The 12660-nt window shown below is 54.6% G+C and overlaps 1 protein-coding gene across 3 annotated transcripts in view; it reads left to right on the top strand.

The window, feature by feature from the left end:
* Positions 1 to 12660, top strand: part of EFR3B (EFR3 homolog B) — an 89362-nt gene that overhangs the window by 64359 nt on the left and 12343 nt on the right. The window contains exons 6-16 of one of the 3 annotated variants that reach the window (XM_059405255.1): positions 1274 to 1423; positions 2937 to 3071; positions 3529 to 3607; positions 4300 to 4435; positions 4659 to 4820; positions 5530 to 5641; positions 6017 to 6068; positions 8524 to 8696; positions 9414 to 9489; positions 9804 to 9965; positions 11168 to 11299. In XM_059405255.1, coding sequence (XP_059261238.1) covers positions 1274 to 1423; positions 2937 to 3071; positions 3529 to 3607; positions 4300 to 4435; positions 4659 to 4820; positions 5530 to 5641; positions 6017 to 6068; positions 8524 to 8696; positions 9414 to 9489; positions 9804 to 9965; positions 11168 to 11299 — 1369 coding nt within the window. The remainder of the gene's footprint in view (positions 1 to 1273; positions 1424 to 2936; positions 3072 to 3528; positions 3608 to 4299; positions 4436 to 4658; positions 4821 to 5529; positions 5642 to 6016; positions 6069 to 8523; positions 8697 to 9413; positions 9490 to 9803; positions 9966 to 11167; positions 11300 to 12660) is intronic. The other 2 variants (XM_059405256.1, XM_059405257.1) reach the window with 2 other exon arrangements.

Consider the following 12660-nt stretch of genomic DNA (forward strand, 5'->3'; position numbering starts at 1 on the left):
CACACACACACACACACACACACACACACACACACACACACACACACACGACATGGTGGGGGAAGAGGGCACAGAAGCAGACGTCTGTCAGCCCTGTGTTGTGACAGCATTGGGATGTATGGCCCGTGGGGAGGACGGTGGCTGAGGTTGTTTGCTCCTGGCACCTGAGCAGGGCCATTAGTGCCCATAGACGGCACGTGTCAACCCTGAAAGGAAGGCTGCGAGGGTGACAGGTGTTTCTGGCATAAGTCATCCTTTTTCTTTCTGTCAGCCTCCCTGTGCCCCTTTCCCCCAAGAGCCCCCTGTTGTTCATTCACAGCCCCAGCAGAGCCCAGAGCCCCTTTCCAAGAACAACACTTGGGTCTTATAAATAAGAGTGTGTGTTTGGCGGGGAGAGGGGAGGGGAGGGAGGGGTCCCTTGGGTTCAGATACTCCCCAGGCCCCTTGCTCTTGGTTAAGCCTCCGATGGGCCCATGACAGGGAGCCATAAGAGGAGCAGGTCTCTCTGAGGGCCTGGTCTTTGGGGCTTTATTTTGAAAGGGTCGGTCAGCTTCAGGTGCCGTGGAATGAAATGTGTACATATGTGGGAGGCATTCTGGAGAGACAGAATTAATTCACATTCACACATAAGGAAGCCCTGGGGAGGAAACCAGCCAGGCCTGGTTTCTTGCCGGCCAGGCTCTCTTGGGTGGGACATAGGAGCCCAGTGTGCTTGGGACGTATTTCTTCTGTGCATTAGGAAGTACCTTGTTTTCTGTTTTTTTAAAAGATTTTACTTATTTATCTGACAGAGAGAGATCACAAGTAGGCAGAGAGGCAGGCAGAGAGAGAGGAGGAAGCGGGTTCCCTGCTGAGCAGAGAGCCCAATGCGGGGCTCCATTCGAAGACCCTGAGATCATGACCTGAGCAGAAGGCAGAGGCTTAACCCACTGAGCCACTCAGGCGACCCTAGGAAGTACCTTGTAACCCAGAACCAGGAGTAAGAATAGTGAGGGGGACAGTATTCTAGTTACTTGGCTCTTAAGTCTGCATAGCCTCTGGCTCAGGGTCTTGACCTGAGTGGGGCAAGATCAAAGCAGCTCATGTCCACTTGCACAGGAAGCCGGCCGGCCAGGAGGCTGAGTCACACGGAGGGTAGAAGGTGGGCTCCCTTCTGCCTTTGGATGGATGAATGCATCCCCGGTCCCCACACCGTGCTCCTCCCCTTGCCACAGAAGCCAGGCTTCTCTGGGCTGGAGGATTTCATGACTCCGTGTTGCCCTTTTTCTTCCAGAATCAGAATGTCAGGCATCAAAGGTCTGCAAGGGGTGGTGAGGAAGACAGTGAACGATGAATTGCAAGCCAATATCTGGGACCCACAGCACATGGACAAAATTGTCCCGTCACTGCTTTTCAATCTGCAGCACATAGAGGAGGCAGAGAGGTAAGCAGGCGAGGCAGGAGCTCGGGCAGCAGCCATGCACGGCCCTCCCAGGCTGCCTCTGCCATCTGCTTGGGAACCACAGGGCTTGGGCTGGCTGGTAAAGCCTAATTAAAAGGCTAGGTATCTTGGTTTTTGTGGCTTGTTATGCAATGCATCCAAGGCCGGCTCCCTAGGAGCCTTGGCTCTGGCCTTCTGCCAGCTTGCTGCACCCCCTACGGTCTGCGTTCAGTGGAGGAAGGGCAGAAACCGTGCTGGGTTCCCTAAGGGTAAGTGCGAGCTGGTCAGAACACAAAGAAGAAAAGTCGGTTACCTCTGTCTCTCTGAAAGCAGCAAGCCAAGGAGGTTTGAAAGCACCTTTCATGGCTCCAGTGGCTGAGGACTTTCCCTTCCTCCCTCACCTCCTACTGGCACTGCAGGCCCCTAAAACTAGCTTGACCAGCCAGCAGCCCCTGGACACTAGTTGCAGATGCTGGGTTTGAATCTGGGAGCCCTCAGACAGGGGATTCAGTGTGTTCCAGCCCCTCGCTCTTCCCCTCTGTAAAATGGGATGCAGGGAAAGAGGCTCATGTTGCTGTCCACCTGGGCTGTGCCTGGTGAGGTGTGAGAACAGCAGGTTCCTCCCTCCCTCCCTCTGACTCCCTGGAGCTGGTGAAGCTGGGGACAGGCTGGGGGGGAAGGAAGTGTGGCCCTCTGGGGGCCGTTCCTGGAACTGCACTTCACCCCCCCACCCGGCCCCCCCCCCCCCCCCCCCCCCCCCATCCTGGCCTGTGGACTCTAGGGGTCTCAGCCCCCAGAGAGAGACATGAGGCTCCTTCTTCTGTCCAGATCCAGCCCCTGTGACTGAGGTACCACTCACTCCCACTTGCGCCAGCCGCCTTGCCTTTCTTTTTCCTCTCCCTCTATCCTCCACTTTCTTTTGCTTTTTCTATTACTCGGCCTCCCTCTCTTTCACACTCAATCTTTTTCCTTCCCAGGCTTTGGGGAATGGAGACACTGTGGTCTGTGCCTCCCAGACCTGTGATGTGCAGGCTCTCTGTCCTTCCTGCGGGGACACCTGTGCTCAAGGATTTCCGGAAAGAGAATTCGACCCTTCTCCCATGATCTTCCTCCATCCTGGGGTCCTTGACTCTGTTTCCTCTCTGACAGTCAGGATATCTCCCACATTATCTCTGCAGCCCACATCAAATTCCTGCCTGTCCCAGTGCACCGCCTGCAAGGACACAGTGTGGAAACGCAGGCTGCCGGGGCGCCTGGGTGCTGCAGTCGGTTAAGCGTCTGCCTTTGGCTCAAATCATGATCTCAGGGTGGAGATGGAGGCTCGCATTGGGCTCCCTACTCAGCGGGAAGGCTGCTTCTCCCTCTTCCACTCTCTCTGCTTGTGCCCTCTCTCTCTTTCTCTCTAATAAATAAGTAAAATCATCTTTAAAAAAAAGAAAAAAGAAATGCAGGCTGCACAAAGACTGATTCGAGCTTTGCTCACCATCACTTACCCACGTGCTGCTTGTTTCCACAGCCGCTCTCCCTCGCCCCTCCAAGCACCAGAGAAGGAGAAAGAGAACCCAGCAGAGCTGGCCGAGAGGTGCCTTCGGGAATTGCTGGGCCGTGCTGCCTTTGGCAACATCAAAAATGCCATCAAGCCTGTTCTCATGTGAGTGCTGCCGGCCCCCACCCCAGCCCTCAGAGAACTTTCAGGTCCTGGCATCTTGCTGACTCAGGGAGAGGGGGAAAGAGGTGTTACGGTGGTGGTCCTTTGCCCAAGATGGTCCTTTGCCTGTGCCTGTGTGACAGCAGAAGCTACCACACAGTGGCCAAGAGCAGTGTTGGGGAGAGGTGCTGGTAGGAGGTCCCAAAACCAGAGGAAGGTGCCCGGCTTCACTCCTGAGTCCACAGCTGCGGAACTCTGTTCTTGGCTTCCCTCCGGTTCCCGTGGGGTCCAGCCCCGGGGTCCTCATCCTCCTCCCCCCGCCACCTGTAAAGCCTTCCTCACCTGGGAGCTCTGCCAGGGGCTGGGTCTCTGGGGAGGCTCCTCTCCCCCCAAGCTTGTCTGTTCTCCCTACCATTGCTTTACCTTTCATAGCCATTCCCCTGTGTTTTCTCCCTCACAGCCACCTGGATAACCATTCTCTCTGGGAACCCAAGGTCTTTGCCATTCGTTGCTTTAAAATCATCATGTACTCCATTCAGGTACGGCGGCTTCCTCCTCCAGCTTGTAGACCCGCCAAGGGCACTTCGGGGAGCAGGCCTGTGTGCTATAGAAGAAAGCCAGCCGTCCTCTGACTTCTCCCCAGCCCCCAGGTGTCTCAACGTGCTGCTTCATCTGGCTGGGAGGAAGGGCAGGTTTTAGTTTTGTTTCTGATACAGCACAGATCAATACTTTATAAAATACAATTTAAAAGAATCCTTTAAAAAAGCAAATGAAAAGCTCATGTAAAATATAAGCCCCTAGACCCCACTCACCCCACAGCCTGATGACGTTGCTTACTAAGCCCTTATTCTCGAGGTTTCTACTGTCCCAGTGTAATCAGGCTACACTTTGTGCAGCACGGGACTAAAGCCGGTGGCCTGTGGTGGTCCTTACCAGTGTGACCTGGGACCCAGGAACAATGAAAAGAAAGACCAAAAAATTGACTTTTGACGCGTTTGAAGTGGAAGGGCCCAGGGCAACTCGAAATCAAGGTGGTCCCTGGGATGGGGCTTCTGCTCCTGTGGGACCAGGGGGAAGGGACTGAGGAGACATGGACACCACCTCCAGTGCCCACTGGCCTCAGGACCTCACCTTCGTCCACGCCGGCCGTTGCGTCCCAGTCGAGAGCTGCCCTGGCGCAGAGGCCGCGTGGGGGTTGCGGTTTGGGGCCAGCACGTCTTCCTCCCCCCAGCCGCAGCACTCCCACCTGGTTATCCAGCAGCTCCTGAGCCACCTGGACGCCAACAGCCGCAGCGCGGCCACGGTGCGGGCGGGCATCGTGGAGGTCCTGTCGGAAGCTGCCGTCATCGCGGCCACCGGCTCCGTCGGTAAGGGGGCCCCGAGGGACAGCGTGGAGGCCCCGGAAGCCTCCAAGGACAAAGCCCTGCCTTCGGCGGGAGGCTGCCTCCCCCTCCAGAAAAGGGCAAGGGAGCGCGGGGAGGGGGCAGAGGAAGGCCCCGGCTGGATTGCAAGACCGGGGAGAACGAGCGGGGGTGCCAGCCCTGGATTTCGGGTCTCCCCCTCCCTGCGCCCCGCCCCCGCTACGCTCAGGGCCCACGGTGCTGGAGATGTTCAACACTCTGCTGAGGCAGCTGCGGCTCAGCATCGACTACGCCCTCACCGGGAGCTACGACGGGGCCATCAGCCTGGGCACCAAGATCATCAAAGAGCACGAAGAGCGAATGTTCCAAGAGGCTGTCATCAAGACCATAGGTGGGACCCGGGGCGGGGCCATGGTGGGGCGGGGCCGGTGGTGGGCGGGGCCGGTGGTGGGGCGGGGCCAGGCGCCGCAGCGTCCGCCCGGGTTGGAAGGGGCAGGGGGCTGCCTCCACCCGGACCGCGCTCGGACGCTGCAGGAAAGTCATCCGCTCAGGTTGCGTTACCCGCGGTGGTCGGAGGAGATGGAGTCCGTCGGCGGTACGCACAGCTCTCGGACTGGCCGGGGTCGGGTGTGAGGCAGAGCGCAGAACGACGTCCGCGGGTTGCTCAGGCGGGACTTCGGATCGAGGCGGAGAGCCGCGAACTCTTCCCGCCCCCGACCCCATCAGGCCCGTCGGATGCCGCCACGCGGGAGCGATTAGTGGGGAGAAGCGAGGAAGAGGAGAGGCGGGAGGGAGGAAAGGGAGAAGGCCGTGGATGCGCACGTGCATGCGGACGGGGAGTACCGGACGGCCACCTCCGAGCTTGCAGAGCGGGTCACTTCAGAGCCGCCCTGGCTTCGCACCAGGACGCTCCCCTCTCCTTCCCAGAGGCGCTGACCACGGCCTGCGGAATGACAAGCGCAGGTTTCTCCCTCCGCGTCTTAGTTGTCTCCCTAGGGACGCAGCCCGCACTCTGGGCGGTAGTTTGTCCAGTTGAGCGGCGGAGCGGAGACCTGGCAGCCCGCAGCCCCACCTGAGCCAACCGCGTCTCCTTCCTGCAGGCTCCTTTGCCAGCACGCTGCCCACATATCAGCGCTCCGAGGTGATCCTCTTCATCATGAGCAAGGTCCCACTGCCTTCCCTGCATCATCCCATGGAGACAGGGAAGACAGGGTAAGCCCAGCCTTGCTGCCCTTTCTCCCCTATTGGCCAAAATTCCACCCCAGCTTCCCTTCCCGTCTTTTCTCCCTTACTTCGCTTTAATTTTCCTGGTCCTGCCCTCACTTTTCTCCTACTCTCAAATCCCTCAGCAGTCTTTAGCGGGGCCCTTGGAGCCCACAACAATTCCTCAGGCTGCCCCACCAATAACTACCTCCCACCTTTGGGGCAAGCCGTTAATTCTCTGGTCTACTTCCTGGCTCTGGAAGTCAACTGTCCTGGGAAACAAGCTTAATGGAGAATCTAATCACAAAGGGAACCTGGGGAGGCAAATGTGGGGTCTCTCCCCACATCACCATCCTGGTGAGTATTTGTGTCTCTGGTCTACAGAGAGAACAGGAACCGGCTGACCCAGATTATGCTGCTGAAATCCCTCCTTCAGGTGAGCCTCTCCTGTCCCCAGTCCTGCTCTGACTCTACAGGAGGCAACTCCTCCCAAGGGACCAAGAGAAGGCTACCACATACAGTTGCACAGGTTGAACACTGCACAAATAGGTCCGGCTTGAAGGGTGACTAGGGGGCTGAAATCTAGCCTGTGTTACACTCATTAGCAGTCTGGGCATCCACAGAGCTGGATCATCCGGAGCAGGCAGGGCACTGCTCCTAATTTTCACAAAGATTCCTTATCAGCTACTAATAGCCTTGTCACTCAAACATTATCTCTGAATTGGGATGCTAACTTTGGTTCCTGCCCTTTGTTCCCCTTCCAAGGACCTCCCTAGGTCCCTTCCACCTGTTTCCCCCTCAGCACTTGTGCCCACCTCAGTCTGTCTTTCCCTTCATCGGGATTTTTCATTCCTCTTTACATCTTTGCAACCATCACTGGAGTCCAGATCTTCAAAAGCCATCTCATGACCAACTTGTTAGAACATATATGGACTCGGTGGAGATTTGGAGCCATGGGTCTGAGTGGGGTCCTGGAATCTGTTTGTAACGGGCTCCCCAGGGGTTCTTACACACAGCTCTGCCTAAGCTCTGGAAATCTCACAGCTAGATTCTCCTCATGGTTGTCCTTATCTCCATCTGTCCTCATCCATCAGACATACAACCACAAGGAGAATCTTCTAGAAATGATGCTCCCTACACGTTGCTCCATTTTAAATAGTAGGTGTCCGTGTACAATTGACATGCCTCCAGATTTCACACTTCTCAGACTGAGGTGGGAGATCCCCAGGCGCCTTCCCCTCCCTGACTCCCCATCTCAACCCTCAGCCCCAATCTCTGTTCCAGCCCTGCTGATCTGCACCCCCCACCCGCTCCTGAGCCCACGCCATTCATGCCACTGTATTTTTATAAAGGCTTTTCATGCTGGCACTGCCCACATCTGGTGACCTCCTTGGTCTGTGTGCTCCTACCATTTCTGCTGAGCTTGCCCTCACTGTACCCAGCTCCTTATCAAGGTGACAGTTTGGGGGGCACTCACACCCCCCTTTAGCTGATGTTTACTATTGATGCCACCAGGCCTTGCTAGACCCCCTAGGGTCTGCTGAATCATCAAAGGCATTGTTTTGCCATTTGGATTTAACCATCAATATTGTTTTGCTGCTTTTATTTTTTGTGGGTTTTTAAAAATGTTTTTTGTTTTCATTTAAATTCAATTAATTAACATATATTATTAGTTGCAGAGGTAGAGGTCAGTGATTCATCAGTCTTATAATACCCAGTGCTCATTACATCACGTGCCCTCCTTAATGTCCTTCCCCCAGTTACCCCATCTCCACCCCCGACCCCTCCAGCAACCCTGTTTGTTTCCTAAGATTAAGAGTCTCTTATGGTTTGTTTCCCTCTCTCATCTCGTCTTGTTTTATTTTTCCCTCCCTTGATTCTCTGTTTTGTTACTTAAATTCAGCGTAGGAGTGAGATTATATGATAATTGTCTTTCTCCAATTGACTCATTTCGCTTAGCATAATACCCTCTAGTTCCATCCACATTGTTGCAAATGGCAAGATTTCATTTTTGATGGCTGCATAATATTGTATTGTGTATGTACACCACATCTTCTTTTAAATTTTTGTTTTTTAGATTTTATTTATTTATTTGACAAACAGAGATCACCAGTAGGCAGAGAGGCAGGCAGAGAGAAAGGAGGAAGCGGGCTCCCCGCTGAGCAGAGAGCCCAATGCGGGGCTCAATCCCAGGACCCTGGGATCATGACCTGAGCCAAAGGCAGAGGCTTTAACCCACTGAGCCACCCAGGCGCCCCACATCACATCTTCTTTATCCATTCATCTGTCAGAGGACATCTGGGCTCCTTCCACAGTTGGGCTGTGGTGGATGCTGCTGCTGTAAACTTTGGGGTTGTTTTACTGCTTTTGTACACTTTAACAACATTACATGTGATGTGTCTACCAACAGCCACTGGCTTTAATCTGAAGACCCCCAGGATGCCCACCTTAAAGAGTTGTCTTGAAATGGTTGTTGTGGGGGGAGGGTTGTGGGTCCTCAGCCCCGCTGTAAGCTCTCCCACTGTCTCTCCGTGTCTGTGTGACCATCCATGCCCTTACATAGTGTCGTGTTTGTGGGGAGTGTTCATCAGCTGTGCCCTGACAGCTGGGCCAATAGGTTGAGAGGCTCTCTGGCCCCTGCTCCCCTCTAGTGCTTACCCCTTGCTTGCTTTCAACAACCTAAAATAGGTCTAGGTAGTTGTTGGCATGTTCAAAAAAGTTGCCTCAGGCATCCAGGGCCTAGGATGGAGGACAAGGGAGCTGGACTGGGAGCTGTCAGGAGAGGTCAGGTTCATTAGATCCCCAGATCCGCCGGCTGCTGTCCATCTCCTCACTGTACTGAGGGTGCCAGCGTCCCCAACTAAGCTCGGCCTTGCTGGGCTTGCTCACAGGTGTCCACAGGCTTCCAGTGCAACAACATGATGTCAGCCCTGCCCAGCAACTTCCTGGACCGCCTTCTGTCCACCGCCCTCATGGAGGACGCAGAGATCCGCCTCTTTGTTCTAGAGATTCTCATCAGTTTCATCGATCGTCATGGCAACCGCCACAAGTTCTCTACCATCAGGTGAACTTGGGGTCTCCCCTCCGGTAGGTGCATGGTGGGGGAGAAGACTTCCCGTAGGTCTCACACCCAGGTGAGAGGACAGTTCCCTTATTCGTTGGGAACCAGCAGGAGCTGACCATGGACATGGACCCTGGGGTCCTATGGGAGCGGGAGTGAGGGAAGGATACTTCTCCCAAGGAGCCAGGGGATGGAGTGGAGACGGGCAAGAGGAGGAGCAGCTGCTAAAGGGAGTTAGTGGGTGGGGAGGAAGGAAGGGGGTGCAGGTTTATCAGGAAAGACTGGGGAGGAGGGGAAGGGAGGAAGAGAATGATCGGAATTGGTATTTAAAGATTTTCTTTATTTATTAAAGAGAGAGAGTGAGAGAGAGCATGAGTGAGGAGAAGGTCAGAGGGAGAAGCAGACTCCCCATGTTGCTGGGAGCCTGATGTAGGACTCGATCCTGGGACTCTGGGATCGTGACCCGAGCCGAAGGCAGTCGCTTAACCAACTGAGCCACCCAAGTGCCCCTGAATTGGTGTTTTAGAAAAAGGGACCAGAAAAAGTAGGCAGGACAGAGGGGCTGAGAACTTGAGGAAAGTGGAGACTGAGCTAAGAACCAATGCAGGGGGGTAGGAGGCTGGGCCCCAACTGACAACATTGGGGTAAAGCCCAGTGACGCTGCCTGAGCTCTGACTGGCCTTGCACAGGGCTAAGGTGGCCCCTTGTGTCCCTTCCCAGTACCCTTAGTGACATCTCTGTCCTGAAGCTGAAAGTGGACAAGTGCTCCCGACAGGACACCGTCTTCATGAAGAAGGTTAGCCCCTGTGACTTAAGCCCCAGCAAACCCGAGGTGGGCCAGGCTTTATGGGCCCCCGCCTCCCAGCCCCCAAGACAGCACTGACCCCATCTCCAGGCCTGCTTGCTCCCTCTTTGAGCACACTTAGTCGGGATGACCAGCTGAACCCTCGGGGGGCCAAGTACTTGAGAGAGAGAGAAGGCACCCTTTCCCTAAGGGTGGAGGTGGGGTGCACGCAGCCTCAGCCTCGCACCACCTGCAGACTGGTCTCCTCCCATTCTCCCCTCCACCCACCCACTGCGGCCTTGCCCCCGCCCTTTCCCCATGCCCAGCACTCCCAGCAGCTCTACAGACATATCTACCTGAGCTGCAAGGAGGAGTCGAACATACAGAAGCACTATGAGGCGCTCTACGGCTTGCTGGCGCTCATCAGCATTGAGCTGGCCAACGAGGAGGTGGTGGTCGACCTCATCCGCCTGGTGCTGGCTGTTCAGGTGGGGCTGTTCAGGGGGGACCTGGCGTGGGCAGCATGTGGCGGGTGGGATCAGCGCAGGGCACCGGCTGGGCGAGCGCTCATGAGAGCACGGCTGTCTCAGAGCCCAGGAATATGGCACCCTTGGGTCCCCCTTCCTCCAGGGACCACAAGCCATGGTTCTGTTTGGGGAACCACCCAAGAATGCCTCCTCCGTGGCTGGCGCCCATCCTCAGGCCAGAGGAGACCCAGGGAACAGGCTCTTTCAAAAACACCCTTTGGTCCCTGATATTTCAAGTCTCCCAAGGTCTGAATGAGACTTCAAGGGGATACCAAGTTCTTATAAACCTTGAGTGATCCCAACACAAACTTCATCTGGGGTCGTCTCGTGACCAAGCCTGGCTGTGTCTCAGAATTACCCCAAGCACTTATGAAAAATACATATTCCCAGTTCTTGTCCCATGCGTGGGGTCCTGGAGATTCAGCAAGCCTCCCTCGCGACTCTTAGAGAGCTGGTGTTCACTAGATAGGGCTGCAGCCTTCCAGAGTCCTTCTGGATGGAGGTGTACGCTCAAGGATGCTGGAAATTGAGGTGGGTCCTTTAGACCTCAAAATACTGGGCAGTGTCCAAGGTCCTGAAGCTCGGCAGCTTTAGATTCTACCTAGGAACAGGAATGAGGGCAAACCTGGGAATTCAGTGGGGGATAATCTTAGGCCACCAGGGCTAAATCCTGCAAAGCCAGCCCAGCTGCTATGATTGTCTTCACGCTAGAACTTGAGATTCCTCTGTGTCCCAATCCCGAGTACCTGTTGCAACTCTCTCAGCTTAATATGGGGACCCAGTTTAGCAAACCAGTCCAGCCCCCAAGAGTCTTTCAAGGCCGATATTCAAGGACACAGCATCCTAGAGGTAGGATTAATGATGAGGGTTTGGACGGTCAAGGTCACCAAAGCTGGAACTGCAAAGTGGTGAATGAGGTCATCACCCCTCCACTCAAGTACATACAAGCAACCAGACCATGTGTTGTTCTTGGGGTGATTCCCTTCCACTTTACCAAGGATGACTTCTGTCTCCCAGGAAGTTATGGGACAAATGCTGAAAAAGGCTTGGTCTAAAGAGATGGGCCATCCCTTACTAAAGGCTGGGAGAGGTTGGGCGGAGGGTGGGGCGCCAGTGTTAATTTGTCTGTTGAAAAACTCCAAGGCGCTTCTGTGTTGCCCCAGGACGTGGCCCAGGTCAATGAAGAGAACTTGCCCGTGTACAACCGCTGTGCCCTCTACGCGCTGGGCGCGGCCTACCTGAACCTCATCAGCCAGCTCACCACCGTCCCTGCCTTCTGCCAACACATCCATGAGGTTGGTATCCTCGCGACCCTGAGAGCTCAGGAGGCCCTCGGCTTGGGGTTTCCCCAGAACCACTCATCCTCCATTGCGGGAGCCCCGTGCCACATGTAGGCATTGAGGAAGTGTTGACGGAACTACTAGGGACCAGGAGGAGTTACCAGAGGCAGCATTTCCTCCTGTATGACACCACATAGCATGGTGGGGTCTGCCACAGGCAGAAACCTGGACCCCTTCCTCACCTGCAAACCGCCTGCCTCTACTCTCTGCCTCCACCCATGCCGCCCCCGCTCCCGGAGGCCCAGCTACACACCACTCTCGTGTGGTCTGGGACGAATGCTACTTTAAAAAAAAAATTTTTTTTTATTACGGAAGTTTTCAAACATCACCAAAGCAGTGTGAGAACAGGGATCATCTGTGTTTCTATCATGTGGATGAAACAGGAGGGTTTTCCCACATTTACTTTATCTCTTTTTCACTTTTTCTTATTTTACAGCAGATCTCAGCTTGCATGTCATTTTACCCCTGTGGTAAAATGTCAGTGTGTCAGTGTTGTGTGTAAAAAATAGGGACCCCGTCCTACCTAATCACCATGCTATTAACATGCCTAACTAAGTCATCTGTAATGCCTCAGTGTTATCTAATACCCAGTCTATAATCAAATGTCCCCAAAAGACATTTTAAAAACATACTGAAATATTTATAGGTGGAATGATAGAATGTCTAGGATTAACTTTAAAATACACAAGCAAAGGGGCACCTGGGTGGCTCAGTGGGTTAAAGCTTCTGCCTTCATCTCAGGTCATGATCCCAGGGTCCTGGGATCGAGGCCTGTGTCGGGCTCTCTGCTCTCTGCCTACCTCTCTGCTTACTTGTGATCTGTCTGTCAGATAAATAAATAAAAATCTTAAAAATATATATATATATATATACAAGCAAAACGAACTAAAATAAGAAACCTCAAGTCCCAGCTGGCTCAGGTATGCTGGGGGCCATGGGGGAGGGGCACTGTGTCACCTTGCCCCCCCAGCATGGGCCAATAGAGGGCGCAGAGAAGGCCCTGCCCAGACATGGCCCAGACGTGACTGGTTCTCTCCTGTCCCTACTTGCACAGCAACTACCCTCCCATCTCTCTCACCATCTTACCAACTTTCACTGGAACTTCGTCTGTGACTGTCCATCAGGATGTTTCTGCTCTGCACCTGGGTTGGGGGGAGGGTGTGACCACTGCCCCCTCTTCCATGTTTACAAAGAAAATAGGAATAGGGCATAGGAGCAAGCAACCGCCATCTCTCTCCCCAGGGCTAAGTGCCCTGCCTTTAAAGGACACTTGATGTGTACCCGTCACTGGTGATGGCCTGAGCCGTCCGCCTGGG

Source organism: Mustela nigripes, chromosome 7 (assembly GCF_022355385.1).
Source record: "Mustela nigripes isolate SB6536 chromosome 7, MUSNIG.SB6536, whole genome shotgun sequence".
Taxonomy (NCBI): domain Eukaryota; kingdom Metazoa; phylum Chordata; class Mammalia; order Carnivora; family Mustelidae; genus Mustela; species Mustela nigripes.